The sequence below is a fragment of the Labrus bergylta genome, chromosome 18 (assembly GCF_963930695.1).
Source record: "Labrus bergylta chromosome 18, fLabBer1.1, whole genome shotgun sequence".
Classification (NCBI taxonomy): domain Eukaryota; kingdom Metazoa; phylum Chordata; class Actinopteri; order Labriformes; family Labridae; genus Labrus; species Labrus bergylta.
This window is the reverse complement of record NC_089212.1, coordinates 6,182,958-6,207,895: the sequence shown is the minus strand read 5'-3', so window position 1 is coordinate 6,207,895 and position 24,938 is coordinate 6,182,958. Positions and strand designations below refer to the sequence as shown.

General features: G+C 40.6%; 1 protein-coding gene across 6 annotated transcripts in view; it reads right to left on the bottom strand.

Moving 5' to 3' along the window:
- nrxn3a (neurexin 3a) overlaps positions 1–24,938 on the bottom strand; it is a 145,992-nt gene that overhangs the window by 19,797 nt on the left and 101,257 nt on the right. For 5 of the 6 annotated variants that reach the window (XR_010669084.1, XR_010669085.1, XM_020641257.2 and 2 more), the window contains 6 exons: positions 23,296–23,415; positions 22,897–23,017; positions 21,811–22,071; positions 21,277–21,467; positions 20,528–20,701; positions 15,993–16,112 (listed from right to left, as the gene is read on the bottom strand). Coding sequence is in view for 4 of the 6 variants with exons in the window: in XM_020641257.2 (XP_020496913.2) it covers positions 15,993–16,112; positions 20,528–20,701; positions 21,277–21,467; positions 21,811–22,071; positions 22,897–23,017; positions 23,296–23,415 (987 nt within the window). In the remaining 2 variants the exon portion in view is untranslated. Of the gene's footprint in view, positions 1–4,933; positions 5,934–15,992; positions 16,113–20,527; positions 20,702–21,276; positions 21,468–21,810; positions 22,072–22,896; positions 23,018–23,295; positions 23,416–24,938 lie in introns of those variants that run through there. The other variant, XM_065966141.1, reaches the window with a different exon arrangement.

Genomic DNA, 24,938 nt, shown 5'->3' with positions numbered 1-24,938 from the left:
CTGCCTTTTTACTGTAAACAATAGAACAAAATGCAACCAAGGACCAAGCCATATCCCCTTCCAGAGAGGGGGTGTGGTCAGACACAGCTCATTTACATTTAAAGGTACAGACACAGAAACAGCCTGTTCTGAGCAGGGCTGAAATAGAGGGGTTTATAGACATGATCAAATACAGGATCAAAGTGGATTTAGAACAAGAAACTTCACAGAGCTCTGAGACATTTTTAAACTGGTTGAAGAGGAGGAGAATGTGTGACCTTTAAATGTTTGTTGGCCATCAATCATGACGCCTAGGTTTATAAAACATAGATGGGTTCATGCCTGGGAGACATTGATCAAGTCTGAAACACCTCAAGTCTACAGGGGTCATAATGATGGATCTGCAGTCCTGTGGTCTTTGGTTTTTGTACACAGGGATGATGGTGGAGGACTTGAAGCAGGCCGACATCTGGCCTGTCCCCAGAGGTGTTGCAGGTTACGACTTCAGGTTTGTTTTAGTAGAATTATTCACCTATTGATCCTCTTTCAAGAAGAAAAGGACCATAATCATATTTTCACTGCCTGTTATGGAACGGGAGTATCGCTTTAGACAAAAAGAAATCTACTACAACAACCTGAATTTCTAAATAAATCAGAGATATTCAGATAAAGTGAGAATGTGAAGCTCAGTGAATTATTTTTACAAGTTGCCCCCTCTGCTGCTCTTTGCTGAGACATTTCTGCTTGACAGTGAAAGTCCTTTAATTATCATTGGTGGCTGACGTTACTTCAAACTGACACCATGATAGATTCTTTTTGAAACTCAGTCAGTCAGTGCAGATGTCTTTTTCTAACGGGGACAACTTTTCATTCTTGTCTCTTTTGTGCTTCAAGGTGCGGTAGCTTGCAGCCGGAGCGAACGCTACGTCTGTGTGGATGTGAGAGAGACGACAGCTGTGGGGATGTAGGTGACTTTCAGCTGGTTCGCTGGTGTGAGGCAGCGTATGTCCTGATATGCAGGATTTACACCATGTTCTGCACATTTACTTAATACACTTAAAATACACAATAGACTGCAGATCAGAGCTTGTGTGTTGAGATTTATATAGCATTTAAAATTTTGCTGTTAATGGAGGGCAATGTTAGTGTCAGGATCTTGGTTTAGAATTACATTACATCGAGCAGTAAATTCATTTAACATTTAAATGATTAATTTCCCAACATTAATCCACCATGAGAAAGACAAACTTCATTTTAAGAGGCAGAAACCGCGAGCAAACCAGACCATGCTGAACAGCCGCCTGCTGTGACCATGTTGGCTGTGAAATTTTAATAAATGAAAAGTCAGAAAGAGAGATGCATATAGAGACCAAAAAACAGAGCAACAACCACGAAGAGTTTCATCCAGTTCATCAAAGTTTCAATCAAATCAGATAACTTCAAACTTCACATCCAGCCATCAAGATGTCAACACAATCTGCCTTTTTCTTTCATCAGTTTTGTCTTCGCTAACCGTCTGAAGATTTAAGCTGTTTGTGTCTTTATGATTACGACCCAGACTCAGACTGCTGCAGTGGATCTTCATCGTCTCAAGTCAAACTGAAAGCTGGCTGCGAAAGAAATGTGCGTCTGACTTTGATTAAAGAGAACAGAAGGCAGGTTTAACTCTGTCTGAGGCTCCACTTCCTTCATTACTTCTCCTGAACTCCCCTCACAGCTGTTGTCATTAGTTTGTGTGTGCTCAGATTTTGACAGATAAATGCATTTATAAAGTGTCATTTTGATCCGCAGCAGAAACCAGAGCAGTGAGACTGTAAAAGGGAATGTGCAAAACTAATCAACGAAGCATCATCGCCCTCAGGGGCGATTCTGGAGTCTGTTGGGGCCCAAGGCATAGACTCACAGGGGGCCCCTCCAAACAGCGTTCATCCTCATTACGTTATAAATAATCTGACTATAACCATTTTTTAAATCTAAAGTTACGTTATTAAAGTGTCTCTCCCCCATATTTAGGGCTAGACGAGCAGCATTCAGGCATTTACTATTATATGAGTGAGTGCTGTCAGATGGGGCCCCCTAAAGGAGGTTATCTACTGTCATTGCAAACTTTGAGTCACTGTTGTGTTTTAAAGTTTATCAGCCGTCAGGGGCCTCCAGTTGTCCTGTGGCCCCAAGTGGTTGCCCTCACTACTTGCCACCAGAATTACTAGCCAGTTAAACAGATAATTAATATGTCTGAGTCAATGTGAAACCATTTTGCCTTGCTTATCTACAACTAGACCAAAAACAGTAACAGAGGAATAAACAGTCAGCGGAGCATCTGTTCTGCTTCAACTGGATCTCACTCTGTAGAAAAACTTTGTTCGACATGTTACCATTCAGAGGAACCCGTAGTTAATGGATCTACACCAAGCAGCAACCTCCAGTCGTGAAAAATTAAGCCAATGCAGAAGTGCAAAATCCTGCAGTTCCTCGAGTGTCCACTTGAGGCTGGCTCCAGAAATACCAGAAGTCACATACACACCACAGGCAAAAATCTGTTTTTACAGCATAAATTAACATGTTTACAGCCTGGTACAAAAAACTAAATAGGTCTGATTAGTTATTGTCCTGATCTATACCAGCGCATACCACTGGCTGCTGCCACTGTGCACATGGTTGATGATTTCAAGTTAGAGCTCATTTTTCATTTCTGTGAACTTTCCAGGAAATAAGACAGACGGGACAATTACTCTTACTCTCTATTTAATACTTAATGCATGTACACATGTCAAAATCAGATCCATTTACTCAGCCTCCATGGAAACAGTGATGTTTGAATCCCTAATCAGGATGTGTTGCTACATTTTTGGTTGAAGAAACATCGACATGGCGAATGAGCGCTGCTATCAAATCCAGCATCTGGAGTCGTGCAGTTCTCCTTCACATCCTCCCTTCAAAAAGCCCAGAATCAGAAACCTGAGTTTGTCAATATGAAATGTATTGAGAAAAGTTCTGGTGCTGTAGTCAGTGAGATATGAAAAAAAAATGTATGTTCAGAGCTGCTTTGAATTAATGAGAGTCCAGATGGACACAAAACTTTGTTGTGTGGTTTATATTGTCCTCCTGCACAGATTGTTTTTCATCTTCCCCCAACTCTGTGTGGTATTGTGATGTCACTTCTGCGCCACGTGCACACGCACACGCGCACGCACACACACGCACGCACGCACACACGCACGCACACACACACACACCTGGCCACTCCAAGTAGTTTTCTAGAGAAGAATGATGATTGCAATAATCACCACATAACAAGGATCAAAAGGTGTCCCGCTGCAATCACCGCAACACTAATTTATCCACAAATAGCAGCCGACAGCGGCCCATCAACAGACACACACTCAACACTGTGAAAGTAGCTGCAGAGACTTCAACAGACTTCCTCTCCTCTGGAACTTGATTAAAAAGCCCTTGAAATCACTTAAAGTTGTTTTTACAAGGAAGAGAGAGACTCAGCTCTTATATGAAAACAAAAAAAATCAGAAAACGGAGAAACGGAAACAAACACAACAAGGCAAACTAGCAATAAACAAAACCCACTGTAGAGGGTGAACTGACAAATAATGACATGAACAATAAGGGCTACCTGATAATAGTATCTGAGTCATCAGTAAATCAGGAGGATCATGTTTAACATTTTGTCAGTCGATTCTAGGATTTGGCTTTTAAGCAGCTTTGTTCAAAAGTCTTGAAATGACCCTCAAAATGAATTTGAGTTTTCTAACCCAGTGCTGTGCAAGTTCTCCTCTTTAAAAGAAAACCATTAAAACTATTAAAACTCGGGCTGTCATTTAAAAACAAAAACAAAACAAATTGTCTTTAAATATCAGCATCTCTCTTTAGTTGGGTTTCAGGGGATGCAAGCCGAGATGTTTTTAAACACTGTGCTGTTTACTGGTTAACTTTTCTGAATCAGGGTTTTTATTAGCGTCATTCTGGATGCTTAGATTAAGAGAGGCATGACTTTGCAACACGCACTTTCAATTTGCAAAGTTGGCTTATTGATTGCATCTTATAATTGACTGGTTTTGACCCAGCGGCATCCTCCAGTGTGGAAAATAAAGCCAATGCAAAAAAAACTGCAGTTCCTTGTGTGTCCACTTGAGGCTGGTTACAAAAGCAAATGAATCCCCATTAGGTCTCATGTTAAAATGTTCACAATTTTTAAACATTTTTAAAGTCTGGTTCAAAAAACACTTTTGGTCTATAGCTCATTTATTTATACGTAGAAAACTGTGGGGGGATTTTAAAAAAAAAAATAGATCAATTTGATTATCTTCATAGTTTTCAGTCATGTGACCAGTGCTGAATGTCTTGAGGATGAAAACAGCGTTAGATAGTAGTGTTTATACCATGGAATACCCAGCTGAACTGCAGCACGGTCTTGTTAATTTACCATTTCTTCAGAACGATGCATGTTTATATCTCCTGACAGCCACAGAAAAACAGAGTTATTAAGATGAACTGCTAGTTTTGGGCACTTGCGACCCTCATACATCACACAGGACACTATTTCATTCACTGCAAAGTCCTTGCTGGTGTTATGGTTTCAAGACTGATGCTAACTGAGTGATTAAACATCTTGATTTTTAGAGGCCAGGAAAATCATAGTAGCCTATCAGGTTGGTGTATTGAGTAGCATGCACAAAGTAATGGTGGGGGTTTTAGGCCGTATCACAGTCAATAGCTACAGCTACAGTAATGTACTGTTCTTGAAAATACTGGAGGATTTGGCACAATTAGACAAAAACTGAAGTTGAATCAAACATGATGATAAAAAATCCGGTAAGAAGAGCTCTTTCTCAGTTTCACAGGTAAAAGAAGAGTGAAATACTAAATACTAAAACAGGCACTTGGTTCATAAACTGACAGGGTAGAAGGTGAAATGTCACCTGAAGGTTTTTCCACTCACCATGCCCCCCCTTCAGTGACGCAGACGACCTGTATATGGAGACAGGTAGATTGGAGGAGCGGTGCCTCAAACCGTGCAGGTGATGCTGCTCAGGGTGAGCATATGAGGCTGCGACCACCTGAGGTCCGGAGACACTCGCAGAGTTCACAAATATCCTGGAGGGGGATGAGCTCTGCTTTACAGACGCAGCAAAACATCCCAGAATGAACCAACCCATCCAGATAGAGTGATAGAGAACTACAAGACCGGGAACTCTGCAGGAGCCCCCTTTCATGAAACCCTGTAAAGGCGAAGCACCCATGGGGCACATGGCTGAGGGTGAAACGATTCAAAGAGACACAAGGAAGTGTTCTGCAGAAAAGTTTCATGATTGAGAAAGCCCCATAGTAAGAAAGAGGGCCACAAGATCTTCCAAAATCAGCCAATCAGAGACAGTTTGATGGGATTAGACATCTTTAGAAGATACAAAGATTCTCAATGAGGCACAAAAAAACCTAAAACACATTTGCCCTACAGCCTGCAGGAAACTAATAGTGAAAATAAGAAAGGAAGCACATCTGCATCCTCCTCTGAAGAGAACATGTGGCTCAGATTGAGCAGCCGTTTGCTGATTACATGCCACACACTTCAATCTCTCCGCCAATTTCTCCGTCCCTTTATTTTTACTTTTTAAAAAGACGTCTAAAAGCAATCTTGTAAAGATGAAAATCCATGGAGAGGAGGTCTTAGTCTCTTAGGTCTTAGACTCTGAAACCTGCACAATAAACTGCTACCAGAAAGCCATTAAAAATAGAACATTGTATATCCACTGGACCTCTGTCCATCCACTCCTGAGAGCTCCTCTCGGTTCCTTTTTAATGAAACTTCATGAAGATTTCAGGAGTATCCATCAAAAGCTCAGTATAGAAGCAAAATGCAAAAAAAAATCCTTGTCTCTGTTTTCCTTCGTCTCTGCTTTAAGACCATCCTCTGTTGTGTGCTCAATATTGCCACGCACACTTCAAGAAAAGACAGCAGCAATGATCTGGATCCCAGAGCAGCAACAGAGAGACGGAGAGAGAGAGAGAGGGAGAGAGAGAGGGGGGGGGAGAGAGAGAGAGAGAGCGAGAGAGAGAGAGACAGGGGAGAGAGAGAGTTGGAGTTGGAGGGTTGGAACTTGAAAAGGCAGAGCACGATCATTGATGGGCAGAAATTAAAGGTGAAATATGGAGCTTTAATACCTGTACTCTTCTTCTTATTGCACTTTTGTCAATGTTTGGATGTGTTGAATCTATAACTATAGAAATCCTCTTCGTCTTTTATGCATCTCCCTTTAGCTGCCTGAGGACTGGATTTATTTTTTAAGTACTTAATATTTTTTTTTCCTGGAACCCCAAAATTCAATTCAGCTTTTAAGAAAAAAAAGTAAAAAATGGCAACCCACTCCAACAAAGTGTCCAACACAAAGGGAAACAGTTTTCTTTTGTGAAATCCATCCTGGGTAAACGACTTACATAAGAAGGAAAACAGTTTTCTACAGTACTGTACTTCCGGCACATATAGCAGCAGCGTTTAATTTATGTTCTAGTGGATCTCATTCAGTCTTTGTGATTCACTTCAGGTGATGTTTGCATGTTGTGTCATGACTACAGAGAGTGAGTGTGAGCACAAGGTACAGAGGGCTGACTGCAGGTATATTTTCACTTCTTATTACAAATTAGATTATCGTTGCACAAAAAGATACAAAGAAATTTAAAAAAACTAATGGAGTAAATGTCGAATTAAATGTGTGCAGTCTGACTGTTGTTAATGGTGGACACAGATCTGTCAACTTAAAGAAAAAAACAGTTTTCCCGACTATAGAATTAAGAAATGAAGTAGAATTAAGCAAAATCTGTATATATATGGTTTCTCTCTTTACTTTGACATCGTATCATACTGATTTATGCCTAAATTTATTTTTAATTTTATATAAGTGTAATGCCCCGATTGACAGCTGTGTTGACACATCTGGCTATACTCCAGCGTTCTGCGCCAGATTAGCAGAGCAGAGGAGGAACGGCAAGGAGAAACTCATAACTACGTAGTACTATACAGTCATTCAGTGACCGTGAATGTCTGATTCAGACCAACACAAGAATTGTTGACGCCCTGAAGCTGATCCCAAACGGATCTACTCCGGCTCCAAATAGCATCACCTGCCAACAAATTCAAGCCATATTTTAAGAAAGTAGTTAGAGTAAGTGGAGATGCCTGATCCATTCTTGTACACATTTAATGGTCAGAACATGTCACAGCCTGAACTGGAAACCAGTCACACATGACACTTTGACATCTTGAAGCTGGAGTCAGCAGTTGGAGTGGACTAAATAGATTTTATATTGAGTATATTGTAGGCACTTCTTTAAACTAGGACATAATGATAAATGACAACTTACTCTGCTGATACTACACTCAAGTCAAAAGGTAAATGCCAATATGGATTGGATTCCACGAGCACAAAGACACTGGAAGGTAGAAATCTAAATAATGAATGGAGAAGTGTCTCAAGAAAAACATCTGAAACTGACGTCCAAAGACAAACAGAGATTACCTGACGATACAATAATCAAACCAGAATTCCTTTTAGATCCTTTCACTGAGCATCTGTCCACCTGCCATCACAAGAGTCGTATCATATGTTGACTGTGGACACCAACCTGTCTCAGCGCCGCCTAAAATAGTAAATTACCAAAGCTTAATGGCTGCTGATACTCCTGCCAGTAATAGAACAAGGGCTGAAAGTGAAATCAGGACACTGTTACTGTTGCTATTTCTGAAGCTTTTGTGTCTGTCACCAACAGGAAAGCAGCACACACCAAATCAGGCGGTTAGCCACACGGCATCGATTATCTACAGCTGGAGGAATACTCTTCAGATCTGATGATGTCTTTAACATTCATCCATCAGTGTACAGCGTAATAGAGTGGTTTTTAAGAAAAAACACGACATCTCTTCAGCATTTCCCAAGTGATGGTTTGCACTTAGTGACTGATTACAGAGTTGGCTTTTAAAATATGGGTTTGATCAGTACTCTTATATGTATTATGATGTTGAAGTTGTTGTTCTAATTGTGTAAAATGTTGTAGAGCAGGTTTACAATCTGACCCCATAGTTTACACTGAAGACATATTTTACACTAAAACATCTAAATTATTTATAAATCGACTAAACCTACAGTATGTTATATTTGTGTTGAGGACTCACATTAGCACGTTGTATCGGTTTGTCAAGAGGCTTAAAACTGGCCTCAGTTCCAACTCTAAGTCGGTCATTAGGGTTGACTGAAAGTTACTGCCGAAAGGACACAAAACCCCACTAGGTCTGTTTGTGGAATGTGAGCAGCTGTACACACATCACAGGAGAACAACAAGATCACGGGGGAATAAAGAGAAAAACGTGCAAACAACATGTTGCTTTGTCTTTCTGATGTTGAGGTTGCTGTGTTTTTTTTTTTTTAATTGACCAGATGTTTTGTGTGTTTCCTTACCTGACTTCCTGTCTGGGTCGATCTATTCTGTCCAGCTTGACGCTTGCCTGCAGCGTACTCCGTCGAAAATAGACTCTGAGCGCAAATCAAATGTAATCACTGGCTTTTAAATGGTCACAATTTTTTTTAATTTGTGGAGACAGACACAAATTTTGTCAGTTTGCACAACTTTTTATCTAATCGTCATATTTCATGTCATCACAAAAAAGCCATTAATACCATTTAGCATACCACTTTATGAGGCACTTGAATGTGATAATGAAGCAGCGTGCTTTTAGTGGTTTTCTACTACCAGTTATATATATATATATATATATATATATATATATATATATATATATATATATATATTGTACTGTAGACATTATATCTAATTAAACTGGTTGGATTTCTAAACATTAAAATTGTCTTTCATCTGGCGCTATGGACTGTGTGATATCTTCAGTTTTCTTTGACTGACTCTCGGAGGTGGGATTATTGAAATTCAACTTCGTCAGACAGCAGAGAGGAATGCTTCTCACTCTCCTTTTTTAGCTTGAGGGGATGAAGTGGAGAAGCTGAACATCATATTGGAAACATGAAAGAAATGGACTTGAATCCACGTTCGTTATGATTCAGACTCTCGTTGCAGTATTTAGCAATATTGATTCCTTTTGTAATTCATTCGTATTCATGGCAGTTAATCTATGTTTCTTTCAAATAAACTGCATAAAGAATTAGGAAATAAGAGTATGTGTCAAGTAAATATAAGTAACTTGTTCAGCAGCGTTGCACGATGTTGCATCATTTCATTTTGCTTTGGTCAGCTCTCTTGCTACAGGGTTTTTCAATTTATTTCATGACTGTGAGTGAAACAGATCAATGCAATTGTGGATTTGGTTTGTGAAAGTGTCATGAGCTTGTTTTTTTTAACTACAGTAAAAAAGTGATTAGAGTTTAAAAAGAAAAAGATGAATTTTTATACATTCAACAACTGCATGTGTCAGTCACTTCGGGTTTGAGGAACTTATTTTTAATCATCTTAAGCATTAAAGCAACATAATAACTCAAAAAGCTCATAAAAGAAAATAAACTCATAATACAGGGTATTGTAAATGTCATGTGTTATTTCAGAAAACATAAGTACGTTTGTCTTCTGCACTGGCAACTATTTGATCCCATACGAGCAATTCCAGCTTCATTTTTGCTCGTAATAGAGAAGATAAAGATATGAAATGTGGGTATGGTTTAAGTTTTTTGGGTACTTATCAACTTATACTGCAGCCCTATGAGGATGTGTTTTTGAGTTCTGTATTTAAAGTTCCCCTCCACAGATTTACTACGAGTACAAAATGAAAATGATTCTTCAGCCTGTCAGCCTGAGCCTCATCCATTCTGACTTAACCTAATTGGAAAACTATGTGGCGCCGCTGTCACGCTGTGCCTGAAATGAGGTGAGATGCTTGACCTGAATGAAGAGAGTGAGAAAAAAAATGTATCAAAAATCAGATTGAGCTTGTGTGTGTGCTCTACGGGGTGACACATTGGAGAGGCAGTTTGGTCTATTTTGGCTTTGTTGGAGTTTGTTGAGTATTTCGCAGAGAAACTTTTGGTGGTGTAAAACCACAAAATTTGAATTAAGTCCAGAATGAATGTGCCGAAACCAAACAATGACGTTTTGAGGTATTTCATCGTGATGGTGTGTCCTGTTCCTTAAATGTATCTGTCTCATCTCTAGCCCTCACTCACTGCACGCCTGATGTCATTTAAGTCGCTGAGGTTTCAGTATTTATGCGTTAAGGTGGAGATTGGGTTTGGGCAAAAGTGTGCTATTTGTCTGTTTTAACCACACCCTACAGTAATGTCATCGAGTACACCTTTATATCACCTCAGGCAGATAGGAAGTTTATACTCTACAAGTCAGAAAAGGCTGTGACTGTGACTACTTAGACTTTACTTAAAGGAAGAATGTGCAACTTTTTGATAAAGTAGATGTCACCAGCATGAAACCAAAACAAACTGCTGTTTGGCCACACCTCCTCCATACTGAAGCCTCCGCTCTCCTACAGAGACACACCCCCAACCCCTCCTCTCCCCTCGCGTTCGCACGAAGGAGTTATCAATTAGAACGCACCATAATTTAGCATTATGCGCTAAGTGTAAGCAGCAGACAAAATTGTCCTGGTCTCGAGCTGCATCGTTGTGTTAGCATGCTAATGTTAGCACTCTTTAGTTAGCGCATAGCTTCACATTGCTCTTTTAGTAGTCATTTTAATAAAGCAGCTTTTATACGCAAGTGGACGAGCTGGCCGGCCGTCCCATCCACATAAACTCGGCTCAGACATCATCACAGCCAGTGGGACTTGAGCTTATCACTCATTGTAGACAGTCATGACTCAGATAAATCTTTACAGAGGATACACTGGATTTCTGCTCTATATTTATGAGTAAGATGTCGCACATTCTGCCTTTAACTGAATTAGTATAATGTTGGTTTCCCAAAGAGAACAGGCTATGACAGGTAGCCTCATGAAGATATATATAAAGACCTTTTTCACTGATTTCATTCATGGTGTGACTTATTTTTAGAGCTTATGCAGCGCGGCTGTGGAGAATAAGAGTGATGAGAAAAAAGATGAGCCTGAAAATCTCTTTCAAGTTTCTTTCAAAGAGAAACATCCCAAACTTTTAAAGAATGGTTCCTTTAACCTTCCAGGAAAAGCAACACAAAAGCCCGGCTCTGACTGTCAAAAGCATTTCACATCTTTCAAATGAAATTCTTTATTTTTGTTGAATGAAGTTGGTTCCGTCTGAAGTGTCCTTGGTCGTGCCCACGCACGTGAGAAATAATCAGAGGACGTCCTCCGCCATAAAAACGAGTTAATTCAGGTCGGCTGTAAATCTCGGAGGTGGCTGTTGATACTAACACAACAGTTCCATTAAAGTGGAATTAAGCACCACAAAGACGGTGCCTCAGCAGAAATAAACAGCGAGGCCTGTCACATTAACATAAAGCATGGGCCTCAGAAATTATTAGCCTCCCTAATCTCAGGAACACTCAGACGCAGCATTGCACTGTTCAAATGACCTGTCCACTGTGATGCATGGCTGTTTTTCCTCCACCTGCAGAAGAACGCCAGCTTCTCCTGCCCTCCTACCCCCCCTCCTCATTTCCTGCTCCCAAGCTTTTTTACCTCCTGCTCCAGATTTATGCAAGGCGAAAACTGTGAGGTGCAAAGCTCACACAAACAACGGCCGAGGCAGACGGGCAAGGTGAAGGTCAATAAACACATTATCCTCCACTTATCAACAGTTTATTAGCACAGCTCATTTTCCCCTTTGCATTACACAGAGACGACCAGGTCGCATCAGCTCCTCTGTTTCCACACTCGCCTATCTGCACCCACCAGACAGAGCTGAGAATGATACGATGACATTCAGCTTCAACTTTTGCATCTTTACAAGATGCCTTGCTACATCTAAAAAAAATACCTCCTATCACAAACATCATGGGGCCAGAATTGATTAATCATGGATACACACTTAAAGGAACAATGTGCAACTTTTTGATCCAGTCCTTGAGCACCAGCATGAAACCAAAACAAACTGCTGTTTGGCGACACCTCCGCTGTACTGAAGCCTCCGCTCTCCTACAGTGACACACCTCCAACCCCTCTCCACTCACGTTCAAGAAAGGAGTTATCAAATTGGAACGCACCATAATTAAGCATTAAGCACTCAGCTCCAGTGGCGGACAAAATTGTCCTGGTCTCGAGCTGCATTGTCGTGTTAGCAGGCTAATGGTAGCGCTCTTTAGTTAGCAGACATTGGTCAACGTTTTTACAGGAATACAACTGCTACAGATGACGGATTTTCTTGGTTCCCTTTTCAGATCACATGAGTTTTTAATTTCAGTCAAGACCCAAAGACAATTTCAAGCAAAATCTTAAGAAGTGTATCTGGAGAAAATTACCAACCCTGCCTGTAAGCACAGAGCACTAAGTGAAAGCAGCAGACAGAATTGTCCATGTCTCGAAATGCATTGTTGTGTTAGCATGCTAATGTTAGCGCTCTTTAGTTAGCTCGTAGCTTCACACTGCATGTAAATTTACATGGAATGACCGTGATCTGGACGTGCTATAATGTGCGCCACAGCAGCTCTTTTAAAAGTTGCATGGTTACGCTTGGATGGCACTGATGGTTGCATATGCTATTCTGAACAATTGACATCAAAATTTAGTTCAGGAAAAAGGCCTTCACTTTGACTTTCTGAAAGCTTCATTTAGATGGTTATACCTGAGCTCAGGTTTTCTGATGAAAAGTGTTTTTTTGTGTCACTGATCAAGTTCACAGCTGGTCAAATAGTGTGTCTTCTTTAACATTTTTGTTAAGCTTTCATCATTTCCACTATAAACTTTAATAGATGCTGGACTATTTTTCACAAACTTGTGTGTTGTTGAATTGTGCAGATGATTGAGCACATGTGGAAACCTTTAGAATCAAATATGCTTCATGTTTGCTGTTAGTGTGGACACAGATTTCTACATCTAAACATTCAGAGTTTTTACACATTCAGCCTGAGGGCCGGACGGAGAGCCGGGACAGGATTTAAAGTCGTGGCTGCTGTGCATAAAGACAGCTTCACGCTCTCGGTCTTAACGGTCGCGGTAGGGGTGTGGAGGTTGTGGGATCGATGGGAATGATCTAGAATGCAGCAGAACTGAAATAAAGACCAGTGAAGGAGAAAATAGCCTCTCTGTCACCCCACCGATTGCTCTGATTGCCTGCCAACCTGCTCACTTGTGACCAGATGGCCCACCCTCCCCATCAACGCCCAACTAATACCTGCAAGAGCGCCTCTTATAGACACCAATCCCCCAACCCAAACAGACCTGGCATTACAATACAGAGTCTCTTTCACAAACTGACAGCTTGTTACAAACGATCATCCTGGATTGCATTCCAGCAAAGGTTATTTTTGATGCTTGTATTGAAGTCCTGAGCCAGGACGCAGAATCGGTGCTCAGTGCTCAGCCATATTTTAAAAGGTTGGTCCAAAATTGAAAAAAAAAAACCTGATGACGCTCATTTACTCCCCTGTGTGTTGTGTATCTATAGCTGATACTCTGACAAAGCTCCCATACATTATGTTTTACTTTACCATAAAGATTTATGTTTTCATTTCAGGTGAGTCAGGTCAGTTTTATTTATGCACTCACAGACTCAAAACTCAAGATATATTTCATTTTGAAACATATTTTGTATCCTGTTAGAAATGTTTCTGTTCCAAGTATTTCAGCTATCATTACTTAAATGCTGATTTAAAACCAGTGTACAGCTTTATTGATGGCTTTGTTTCCCCTCAACCAGCTTTAAACTCACAGTAGCTGTTTTCACATCTGCACTCCTGAAAATATCTAGATCATTTCAGGAGGACTGCTCTGGATATTCTCCCGACCTGTTCACATTATGCTCCTCACAGCTGGAGACTATCCCTGTCAGATGGGAAGGAAGTGCAGGGGGGGCCTCCATAGGTGAGGAGGTGAATCCTCCTGATTATATCCTGCTGCGTTGTCACATCAGCTCAGTCGGACTTGCTGCAGGAAAAATACTCAGGGTCTGGCAGGAGAAACTCTGGGTCAAGTCTGAGTGTTCACACATATACAGCTCCTCCTGGAAATATCAGGAGTTTTTTACAAGTGTTTCAGAAAAGGGGCAATAACTTTTTGTACTGTACCTGGTCATTCTTTGAGTTTAGAGCTTCAATTGATTTGATTTCTTTATCAGGTTTAATGCCCGCCTCAGCTCAACCTCTCTGTCTGTGACTTGGTTGACCGAATACATGGGAGAAATAGCATTTCTAATGTTGCGTCCTCAATTGTTTGGCTGCAGAATGTCTCTTCAGAATAATAGGTGACATCACTGACTACATCGATGTATTATACAGTCTAAGAGAAGAACAGAAAAAATGTCTTCTGAAGGACCAAGAGATGTCTACAACAGCGAGGAACACCTCCAGTCCTTCAAATCCTGAATTACTCCTTTCCAAGTAAAATATGTCAAATTATTTGAGGAAAGGCACAAAGGACCACCGACCTTCTGAAGACGACCACATAACTATGACTCAAATCTCTTGGTTTCTGTGATCATTCAAGCTCATGTTGTTCAAATGTTTCCAAGAAACGGGACTGGTATGACAACTGAGACCCACAAATATAAGATCAAAGTGTAAAACTGAGAATATAATAGTTACAGTGGGTTTGTCTGTGTTTAAGATCTTTGCTGATAGTCGAGCAGGCGGTCTTTTCCCAAGCCGCTCTCAATATCCAACATTCATTTTAAGTGAGATCATTGCCCAGGCAATGGACCTGCTAATGAGACGTTTAATGGTTTAGTTAATCAGATATTCCTGCGTGATGCTAAACTGCAGGGCCAGGACACCGTGCCCCCCATCTGGACCAGATGCAGCAATGATGCAACCCTGAGTCAACAGGCAGACAGCTGCCTGTTTCAGTGAGTTCTACCTAAGTGTGTAAGCCTGACTACAAGCATACAGGGCAAAACAACATAGCTGTCCAATTTTCAACAGTTTGAATAATATAAACTTTTCTCTCAAACTTTTAACACCATTACAGTGTGAGCAGGGAAATGCATCACCATCACTGTTGAAGAGAGAGACTGTGAAAGTAACACATCTCCATACCATGTTTGGTTTTCTGTACATGTCACAGAGACTACAAACATCCAAACAGTGTCTTCATCCCGTAGTAATATATCAACACTTGGTCTCACTTTACTCAAAAAGTTTTTTGTTCTATTTACTTTCACATGAAGTCATATATTGCTGAAAGAAAGCATGTCGGTATACACAAACCAAAAACAACCTTTGTGTGTGTTAAAACCCAGTTCCTGGGTCGTTATGTTGCTGCGCCCTCTAGTGGAGAGTTGTATAATTGCATTCAAATTGAAGTTGTGCATGTCTGAACCTTTATTGCCACTTTACAGCAACTGCTAAGTTCATGTTACTGTTTCCTTGAAGCCATACAGGGAGTGTGGACCACATGTAATTACAGATTGTTCACACTGTTAATCACTAACACAAACAAATTCATCAATGGAAGCAGCATAAGACCTGCATCTCCTGTCTTGTGTTTTCTGTGAAGTTGAATTACTGTTTTTTGCATATGGAATCTAATCTCAAAGAAGAGATCTGCCACTGTATGAATCCTTTCTGCCATGTTGTTTCTCTCTTAACAATCTGAGCCTGTCAGCGTCAGTGTGTGCTGCAGGGATGAAACAGACATTACAGCCCCTTTCCTGCCTGTTGAACGCCTGAAGACTTGTTAGAAAAGGACCCAGGATTAAAATTAGCACAGTTACCCTTGAACAGCCAAACAGCAGAATGAGAGCAGGTCATTGATACCATCTTAATTTGCCTCCTGTGCATGAAGCTGTTGATACAGCCACAGCCAAAAATTCACCTCTCGTCATGCTGAATTCATGCCAAACGTATATTGTCTTGTCATCTCTTGTACATGTGCTTAAGGTATTTAATGTTCCATGGGTACTCACGGTCATTGCACTGTGTCCCTGTGTAGGAGGTCATGGAGCAGTCACAGGTGTAGTTCTCCCACTGCTGGAAGCAGATTCCCATGTTGGCGCAGGAGTCCTCCTGACAGGTGGTGCTGGGACCTGAGGAAGAGCATCCATCACCACAACCACACCGAGCACCCGCCCAAGCCAACACATACACACAAACACACAAACACAGAACTTGGTTTGTTCCTTTTCATACTAGGCCTCAAAGTGAACTTTTTAAATTATGTCTCTTCTGTTTGATTTTGAGAAAACAAAGCACGTATCTACGAAAATAATAGAGTAAGAGTTTGAGGTTTGACTGCAGAATAATTTGCCTGTGGAGTTTTATTGGTGTAAATTGTTGTCACACTTTAAGTTTCACTATCATGACTTGAAAACCTATTTTTTGCTCCTAAAGTGGATTTTTTTTAATACGTTGATTTTACTGTCTGCAGGATGGTTTCTGGACATGAATTTTTTTTTTTTTTAAATGATTAAGTTAACTTTATACCAGTGGTTCCCAAACTGTGGGAGGGCCCTGAAGCTACACAAAAACACTACCTACAGTTCTGCACTGCTCGTGAAGCGAAGCCTCACGGAAAGTTCAATGTAATTTTCTTTCTTAAAGAGAGCGATTTTGCAAGAAAAATACAAAGAACATACGTCATGTTACTGAAATAACATCCTCATTATAAAACTCTAAAAAGGTAACAGCTCTTCTTTACACTCTTACTTCTTAGCATGTGGCGGTCTGACCAGGGCCCGAGAACCATCATTTTAATTAGGACAAACAAAAAATAATGAAAGAGAGAGGAGAAACTTAGAAACTTTGAAATGATAAAATCAAACAGTATAAAACACATTTTGATATCACAGCCACAAAAAATAAGTCTTAGTCACTAAATATTGGGTAATTTCTTGTTTTAAATTACCAGAAAGTCGTAGGTGAACTCTTGCATGCAGTCTAAATTGCACAAATATCTTGGCAACGTTAATTGGTGCAATTTTGACTGCACCCTCTCTCTCTCTTTGAAATCATATTAAATTGACCTTGGGGCAGAGAGTAACACCTTGGAGTAGGAGTGAAAAAGAAAAGCTGATGTTTTCATATTTTTTCAAATATATCTGCTAACACATTAATGTAAATGAATCCAAACAAAAGCAAACTGACCTATCTAACTCAAAGGAATTAAACTTGTTGAGTGGTGACTTACCTTGCAGGTTGACGCATGCTGCTCATTTAAAATAGCTGTTCAGGAACAAGTGAAATGACGATGATTTAGAGGAAGGGGGCGGAGCTTTGTAAATGAGTCGGTGATCTTCTGATCTGGTTCTATATATAAAATGTGGGATCCATGTTTCCTCTGCTGATACTGTTCTGTTAAATCTTTTTCTAGCTGTGCAGCATCACCATCTAGTGGTGGTTTTTATGTATTGCAGCAACCTGGATAGTCAATGATGGGCTTTGATACAGGCTGACTGAGAAGAGATGTTTTAGTTTAAAGGCTTACTGTGTGACTTTACTATCCTGTGAGCTCTTTGGACATATCTCAGCCCCCTCTCTACCCCAGGACTAAGCACTAACCCTGTGCCCCCCCCCCACTCAGTGTTTCACCAGCTGCGAGATGGAGAGCTGCTGATAAACATCTGCGATCAATTTCAATTGCTGATATGCATCTTAAAGGGGCTGTCTCTCTCTTTAAAAAGAGACAGAAAAGTCAGCACACAAACGTCCTTTTAGTTTCCTTTATCCAGGTAAGAAATAGCAACACAACAACGGACGCGTTTCAGCACTAGGCCTTCATCAGCGTACGCTTGTATTGCTATTTCTTACCTGGATTAAGGAAACTAAAAGGACATTTGTGTGCTGACTTTTCTGTCTCTTTTTAAAGATAGAGACAGCTTGTTACAGCTTTCAGGTTTTTTGCGGTCGTGCACCAGGAATCGTGTTTACTGTCAAGGTTGCTCCTTTTTTGCTTTTTCTGTCTCTCTCTTTCCCCCCATAGATGCAGGGCAAAAGGTTACAGAGGGAGGGGTTCATGTGGGGGGGATAAAAGAACGGAGTGAGTCCTCAGCCTGAACGCTACAAACACAGAGCTGAGAACAAGAAACCCAGGGGGAGTTTCACTTCACTCTCCCTTTAGGTTGATTAATCCACAGTATATATTTGATTTTTGCCCTAATATTCAGGATGTCTCATATTAAGCCTTTAATGTGATGAAAGCTTGTAGTGAAATGCAAGCAGTACATGGCAACAACTCACAGCTCATCATGATCCCGCCGAGGAAAAAAAGAAATAAAGAAAAGAAACAAGCACACGTAAAAATGAGACATTCCAATGCCATGGACAAGACCAACAGACTGTGATTGATGAGCTTTTATTTTGAAAATAAATCAATCAATCATTGCTTTCTTGCAGCACATACAGTCCAGTCAATAAGAACCTTATCAACATCAGAACTGCACATAGTTCTGTACTGCACATAGTTCTGTTTACATCTGGTCACTACTGCACATAGTTATGGTTACATCTGTTTACATCTGTTAGTCCGATCACTGTCCACTTATATCTACTTTTTATATTTTCTATTTTTAAGTTAAGTTTAAGCTTTAAGTTGTACTTAAATTGACACTTTCTATTTAGGTTAAAATGTTTTGTTTACTTGCACTGTTGTTAATTTACTGCTCTGTGTGCCTTTGAATTGCCCCACGGGGACAAATAAAGTTTTTTGAATTGAATTAAATCATTCAGATTGTCAAAGCGAGGAGGACAAACAGTACACCAAAGGCTCTGTTAGGACTCAAAGAAAACCTCAGCGAACACATTTATTAATCTGACATGGAGCTCTGTAAGTGAATGTAAAAAAAACAACAACAACAACAACAACATACAGTACAATCAATGTCCGACTGAATGGTATGGCAGGCAGAAGAAAGAACAGCTGTACAGAGAATGATTTGCATGCAAACAGGAGCAGGTAGTGGAAGCTGGCCCAGAACCTTCAGAGGATGACAAAAACAACCACGAAAAAAACAAAAAATGTCCGACTTGCACAGGAAGAAATGGAAACATTTTGTCCGCACTGACATTTGCTTGATCATGCAAAATGTTTCAAAAGCCCATTCTGACACAGCTGTAAGCATGAACAATTTAGAAATGAACAAAAAACAAAACAAATGAAGTTTTTCTCAGTGAGCTGTACAGACTGTAGTCTGAGTATGGCCGGATAACGATTTCTAACACTCCTGCACTACGGTGTCATGGTCAGGTGTTGACCCTTTGCAGAACCTTTACACCAGACGGTTACATCCAGTTATAGCTTAAAGTCTGTGTAAAGCAAAAAAATTTATTTATTTAAGTTTATAATACAACAAAAGACTTTGTTGTTCACCACCAGGCCAAATTTCAGAAATGAAAAACATCACTAAGTTTATAAAACAAGGTTTTAAAATCGTGAAAAATGTAGCAGTAATCTCTGCTCTGGGATGATGTGGGAGTGTACGATGAATGCGCCAAAATGAGGCCCACTCCACTCACTTCCTCATCGTTAGATATTCTTACTTTCAGGCTGAGTTTTTCTTTAAATTCCTGCCTCCAGGGAAGATGCACTTTGCAGCGTGCAGAATGAAGAAATATCCAGCGTGCAAAACTACAGACTGAAATGTTGAAACTGTAGTTACTCAAAACTGAGCGGGAGATCTCAAGATGCTAAACGCTTGGTGCAAGGGGGGGCAGGGGTTCTGCTAAGGGACCCCAGTGCATCATCAAGCCACCTAAGTGGCCCCGCCCGCTCCCCCTTAAAAGACCTGAACCTTAAAGTGATGAAAAACTCTCTAACGGTCCTAATTTATAATTCAGTCAAACATAGTTCTCAGTCTTCTCACATGTTTACAGGAACTTTTTTACCGACATATTTAGTGTGTTTAGATATCATTTCTGATTTTGCTTTACGCAGACTTTAAAGTAAGATGCTTGTAGGTTATAACCTCGGCCCTATTTTACATCATTGAGATCCATAATGTAAAAGGTCTGCTCTGAATGTGCATAAATATTTCTCTATATTAAATTAATCCACAGAACACACCTGAGCCTGACACTAAAAGCAGGAGCTCTGTTGTACCTTCTTGGTTGGTGATATCTTTCGGTGATACGACTCTACATATTCACAAAATCCAGAAACAAATGAAAGTCTACAAAAGCACAGGAGATAAATAAAATGAAGCACCTGGCAGTAGTTCTCTGTGGCTGCACTGGCACAAACTGCTCTGAGAGTGGTTTTCACTGGGCGACCAATGTGGTCGATAAGTCGAGGGGTTTGTAGGTGAGGGGGGGGTGTTGGATGTTTGGCCTAACTAACAGTTTGTAAGTGAGGCAACGAGGAGAGTTAATAGAAGAGAGGGGCCTCTGAGTGGATGCAGGGTGGGCGAGCTACTGTTAGCATTGAGCAGGGAGAAGGGGCTGCTGGAGTTGGAGTTGAAGTTTGCGTTGTAGTAGTTTAAATCAGGCTCGGACCTGAGGGACGGTGTACCTTCGCATCCACGCTCGATCTGTCCGCTGCGAAACAAGGCGTCACTGAGGAGATCCGGCAGACGGCCGTTGAGGTCCACCGATGCCAAGCAGCCCTGGAAGCCCTCTCTGGAGGCCACCAGCTTAGGCAGGTTACCGTACATGCCCGGTCCCAGTCCGGCGATGAACAGATCACCTGGGGAGGGGAAAACGATCGATCAATCTTTAACAGCAGCAATTCATGATGAATGTTATATCAATATATTTCACAAAAAGAGCAGGTTAGACCTTATTATTTGAGGTAATGTAAGTACTCAACAACAAATATATATAACATAGGTTTAGTCCATTTTTAATTAATATAGATATTTGGATGTAAAAATTCTACATATTATACCTTTAAATCAGACCATTGGATTTCTCAAATGTTCATATCATGAAACATAAACTAAAAGAAATAAAACAACGTTGATGAGTCATTATGAATAAAGATTAAGTGTTTTCTCTTTGAGAATATTGAATTCAGAGCAGAATGTGCTGCTGTTTATTCTCTGAATGAAGGTTGGATATTTTTAGTGTAATGGTTTAAAAAGAGTCCATTCCATCAAATGAAGAAAACATTTTGACAAACTATTGGTTCATGTTACAGCAGAAAGACTGTAAAGAAAATAAAGAATAAGATTTTCAGTGAGTCAACATCCAATGAGTCAGACTTAAAACTAGACACAGAAGAAACCATCACCTCCCAGGTGTCCTGTCCGTTTCCATTACCTTTCAGGTCGAGGTTTTTGGCCCCGTTGATGCTCTGGCTCGTTGCTATGGCGTCCACTTTCAGTGTGTGCGTGTTGCTGTTGTCTCGGGTGATGGCCACGTTGTGCCATTGGTTGTCGTTCAGCGCTCGTTCACTTTTGCCCTTGATGAGGTTTGGTCCATTTCCGAGGTCGAACACGTAGTGGATGTATCTGCAAGAGTAAAGTTAGTGAGAGTTACAGTGTGAAGAAATCTTCAACTTTCTCCCTTTTAAAAACTATCAGTGACATATTCCTCACTGGCAGTGCTGCAGATCAGAGCCTATTAACATCAGAAAACAAGATTCTGTGATCAATATCAAGTCATGATATTCATCTCGAAGTTTATTTGGTTGTTATGTTTGTCCTTTAAGGCCTTGGGTTGGTTTGGAAAGTCTGTTAGTGTCCCTTCAGTCGTACTGTTCGATTGCACCTGCAAACTTTCGTCAGTGGGCGGGGCCGTCGCTCTTTGGCTGATTTAAGTTTGTTCATTAATTCTGTTTCTCCTGTGACTTACCCTTTAACCAGTTCCACAGCGATAAAGTCATTTCCGTCTCCAGAGTTGAAGATTATGAAGCCGTCCGGAGAGGTGGTCTTGAACTGGAAGAAGAGATGCATGGACGTGTAGGCCTGCAGGGTGGCCAGGCTCAGGTAGCTGCTCTTGGATTTGAAGGTGACGGGATCCGCGATTATGGAACGAACTCCGAAGCGGGCGTTGAGCTCGCAGAAGTCAATGTCGCCGTTCTTGCACAGGTCGATGTAGAGCATGCCGTTAAATCTGAAAGGAAGGGAATTTGCTATTTCAAAATGTAAATGCATGTCTTGGACACATTTAACTCTGTTAGAAATCACACAGACAGACTGCAGCTCTGCTTCAAGGAGATTTTCCATCTGATTCAAGTGAACCAAAAGAACTTATGTGGCATTAAACTTTTCCATCTGTTGCAAAAAACGGCATCAAAAATAAGACTCTGCATTACCTGAAATGTTCCCTGATATCACTTTAGATTTTCAAATACAATTTCTTTTTTCAGTTTCTGATAAATGTCGGAGTGTTAAAATAATTCCAGTTGTCTTATTCTCTATAAAGAAATACTATCAACCTGGAACACACCTCAACGGTATGATATCATTATTTTCACGACAACAGTCAAGCCTCTCTGCCTGCGTTCAGAGGCGCTTCTAGAGTCTGTTGGGGCCCTGGGCAAAAATGCATTGGGGGCCCCTCCAACCACCATTATGTCTACAAGTGTCCGGACACTTTTTCTTCTTTCAAACCCAGACAGATTATTCCTTTTCATTTTCCTTAAGTGGTTTAATTGTAATGAAGGAATAATAATGAGGTGCTAAGCAAAGCAACGAGAGTGAGTGCTGTCATATGGGGTCCTGTAAGGGAGGTTTCCTATTTTAATTGCAAATTTTGACCATTTTGAGGTACTGCTGTGGTTTTAAGTTCGTCAGCCTTGGGGGGGGGGCCTTACTGTCCTGGGGCCCCAAGCAGTTACCTGTTGCCAAGCAGCGCCTCTGCCATGCGTTTGACATGATCAAACACCTGCTACATAACAAAATAAAAGACACCTTAGACACACAGCATAAAGAGTACCTGAGGCTCTGCAGATGGCCGATGAAGCTGGACGGGATGCTGGAAACAAATCGCCGCTCCGTCATGATTCCCGTTTCAATGTTATGGAACTCCAGGCGCGTGTGGTCGCCCACCATTTGGCCTGAAGACGGGGAGGGTGGAGGGGATGGGTTGAAAAGAAACACAAAAAACGAAAAGAAAAGAGAACACTGTCTGACACTAACACAAAAGGGCTGATTTAAGGAGAAAATTACATCAACAGTATTAGATGGATGCAGGCTGTCTCTACAGATGCTGTCTCTGAATTACATACTGATAATCTGTATAGCAGCACACCACAGCATGGTGTCTTTAAACCACTGACAAGTCAACACTAAGAACATTTCTTCAAGCATGGGCCGAGGTGATGCTGGTAAGTACCTTCTGCTACATCATCGTCAACCGTTAGCTTGTAGGTTTTGCCGCGACGCACCACACGCACTGTATGCCATTCATTATCATTGAGCTTTTGCCCGGCATACAGGGTCTCCGGTCCCTTGCCTGAGAACAATGGTCAACACAAAGTTAAAGACATCCTGGAGCTAAAACCAAACCTTTGTGTCCCACCAGAAAAGCCTGAAACCGTCGGCAGAAATTACACTTAAGCTTAAGCAGCTTAAAGATATCTTTAAATGCACTTTCTTAAAGTTACACTCCAGGGGAAACAAAGGTTTGGTTTATTCAGAAATACACAAAGAAAAATACAAAATACTCTACATCTGTTATTTTCTTTTAATCAACCTGAAAGCTATGCTGCAGATCAGAGTCACTGCTGTTAGAAAACGTTGATTCAAGTGGGATAATTTGATTTAATCATCATACGCTCATCTGAATCTTTGAGTTTCACTTTTACTTTCTGACCAGAAAAATCTCCAAATTACTGATCTATTTGATAAGAAATGTTTCACAGCTATACTTTACTATCCAGATATTCAGTCTCCTATGACATGCTGAACCTTAATGTAGTTATTAAAGCTACTGTGAGGAGCTTTTTAGTGACGATGAAACAGACTAAAATTTACACTGATGCCTCTTTAGGACCCACATGAGCATACAAGACGATTATTTCTATATAGTTATTTGTATTGCCTGTATAGGCTGTTGTGGGGTAGGCATCAGACGCGGTGATTCATTGTAGATTGATTGTAAGTTACATGTTGGAATTTTAAACCAAAGATGGAAGAGAGTTCTTGTCAGACAACATGACTGACACGTGTTTAGGACAGGCTCAGCAAAGAGATTAAACAGCCAACGTCCACAGGGGTCGCCATAATCATCACTACCCAAAAATTCATCACAGGAGCTTTAAAGAGGAACCTAACTGTTGGATTTCCAGAGGTTTTTTGTTTTAGTCAGTCTTTAGGTTTAAGATAGGAATCTACACAATAAAAGTTATTTTTGCTTGTGGCTCAAATTAAAAATATAATTTAGGTTTGTCTTATAATCTTATTGTTTTAACAACTGATACGTCAGAGTAAAAGTGGTTAATAACTTAGTGAATAGCAGTAACTACTCAAACCAGTAAGCTGTCACTTTTTTTAAACTGTTATGATCACTTTTAAACATTGACTTAGTGGGCAGAGCTGCTGGTTGAAGGCAATGTAGAAAACTCTTTCACCTACATTCTCTCTAATGGCCTGCAGGGGACGCTTTATCTGGTTGTCACAATAAGTAAATTGCATAGATGGCTACGAGAAAATTAGCCTTATTGTGACTTGAATCATTGCCTCAGTAAACATTTTCCTACTGAGTATTTTAAATTAAGGCCCTTTGTAGAGTACAATAGAGGCGCACGTTATGTCACATGGCGTAGCTATCTTGTGATTGAACGAAGTCCCTATCGTAACAAGTGATCGAAAAACACCCTGTTCAGCCTTTAGTTGTAACATCAGGTACACTGATGAGTCAGCTGTTCAATTAATTCAGTGAATAGATACATTACAATTGAAGACTCCTTATCACTAGCCAAAATCCCAAACTAGCATCCCAAATTTGGTAAATTACAGATGCACCTTGCTAACCAA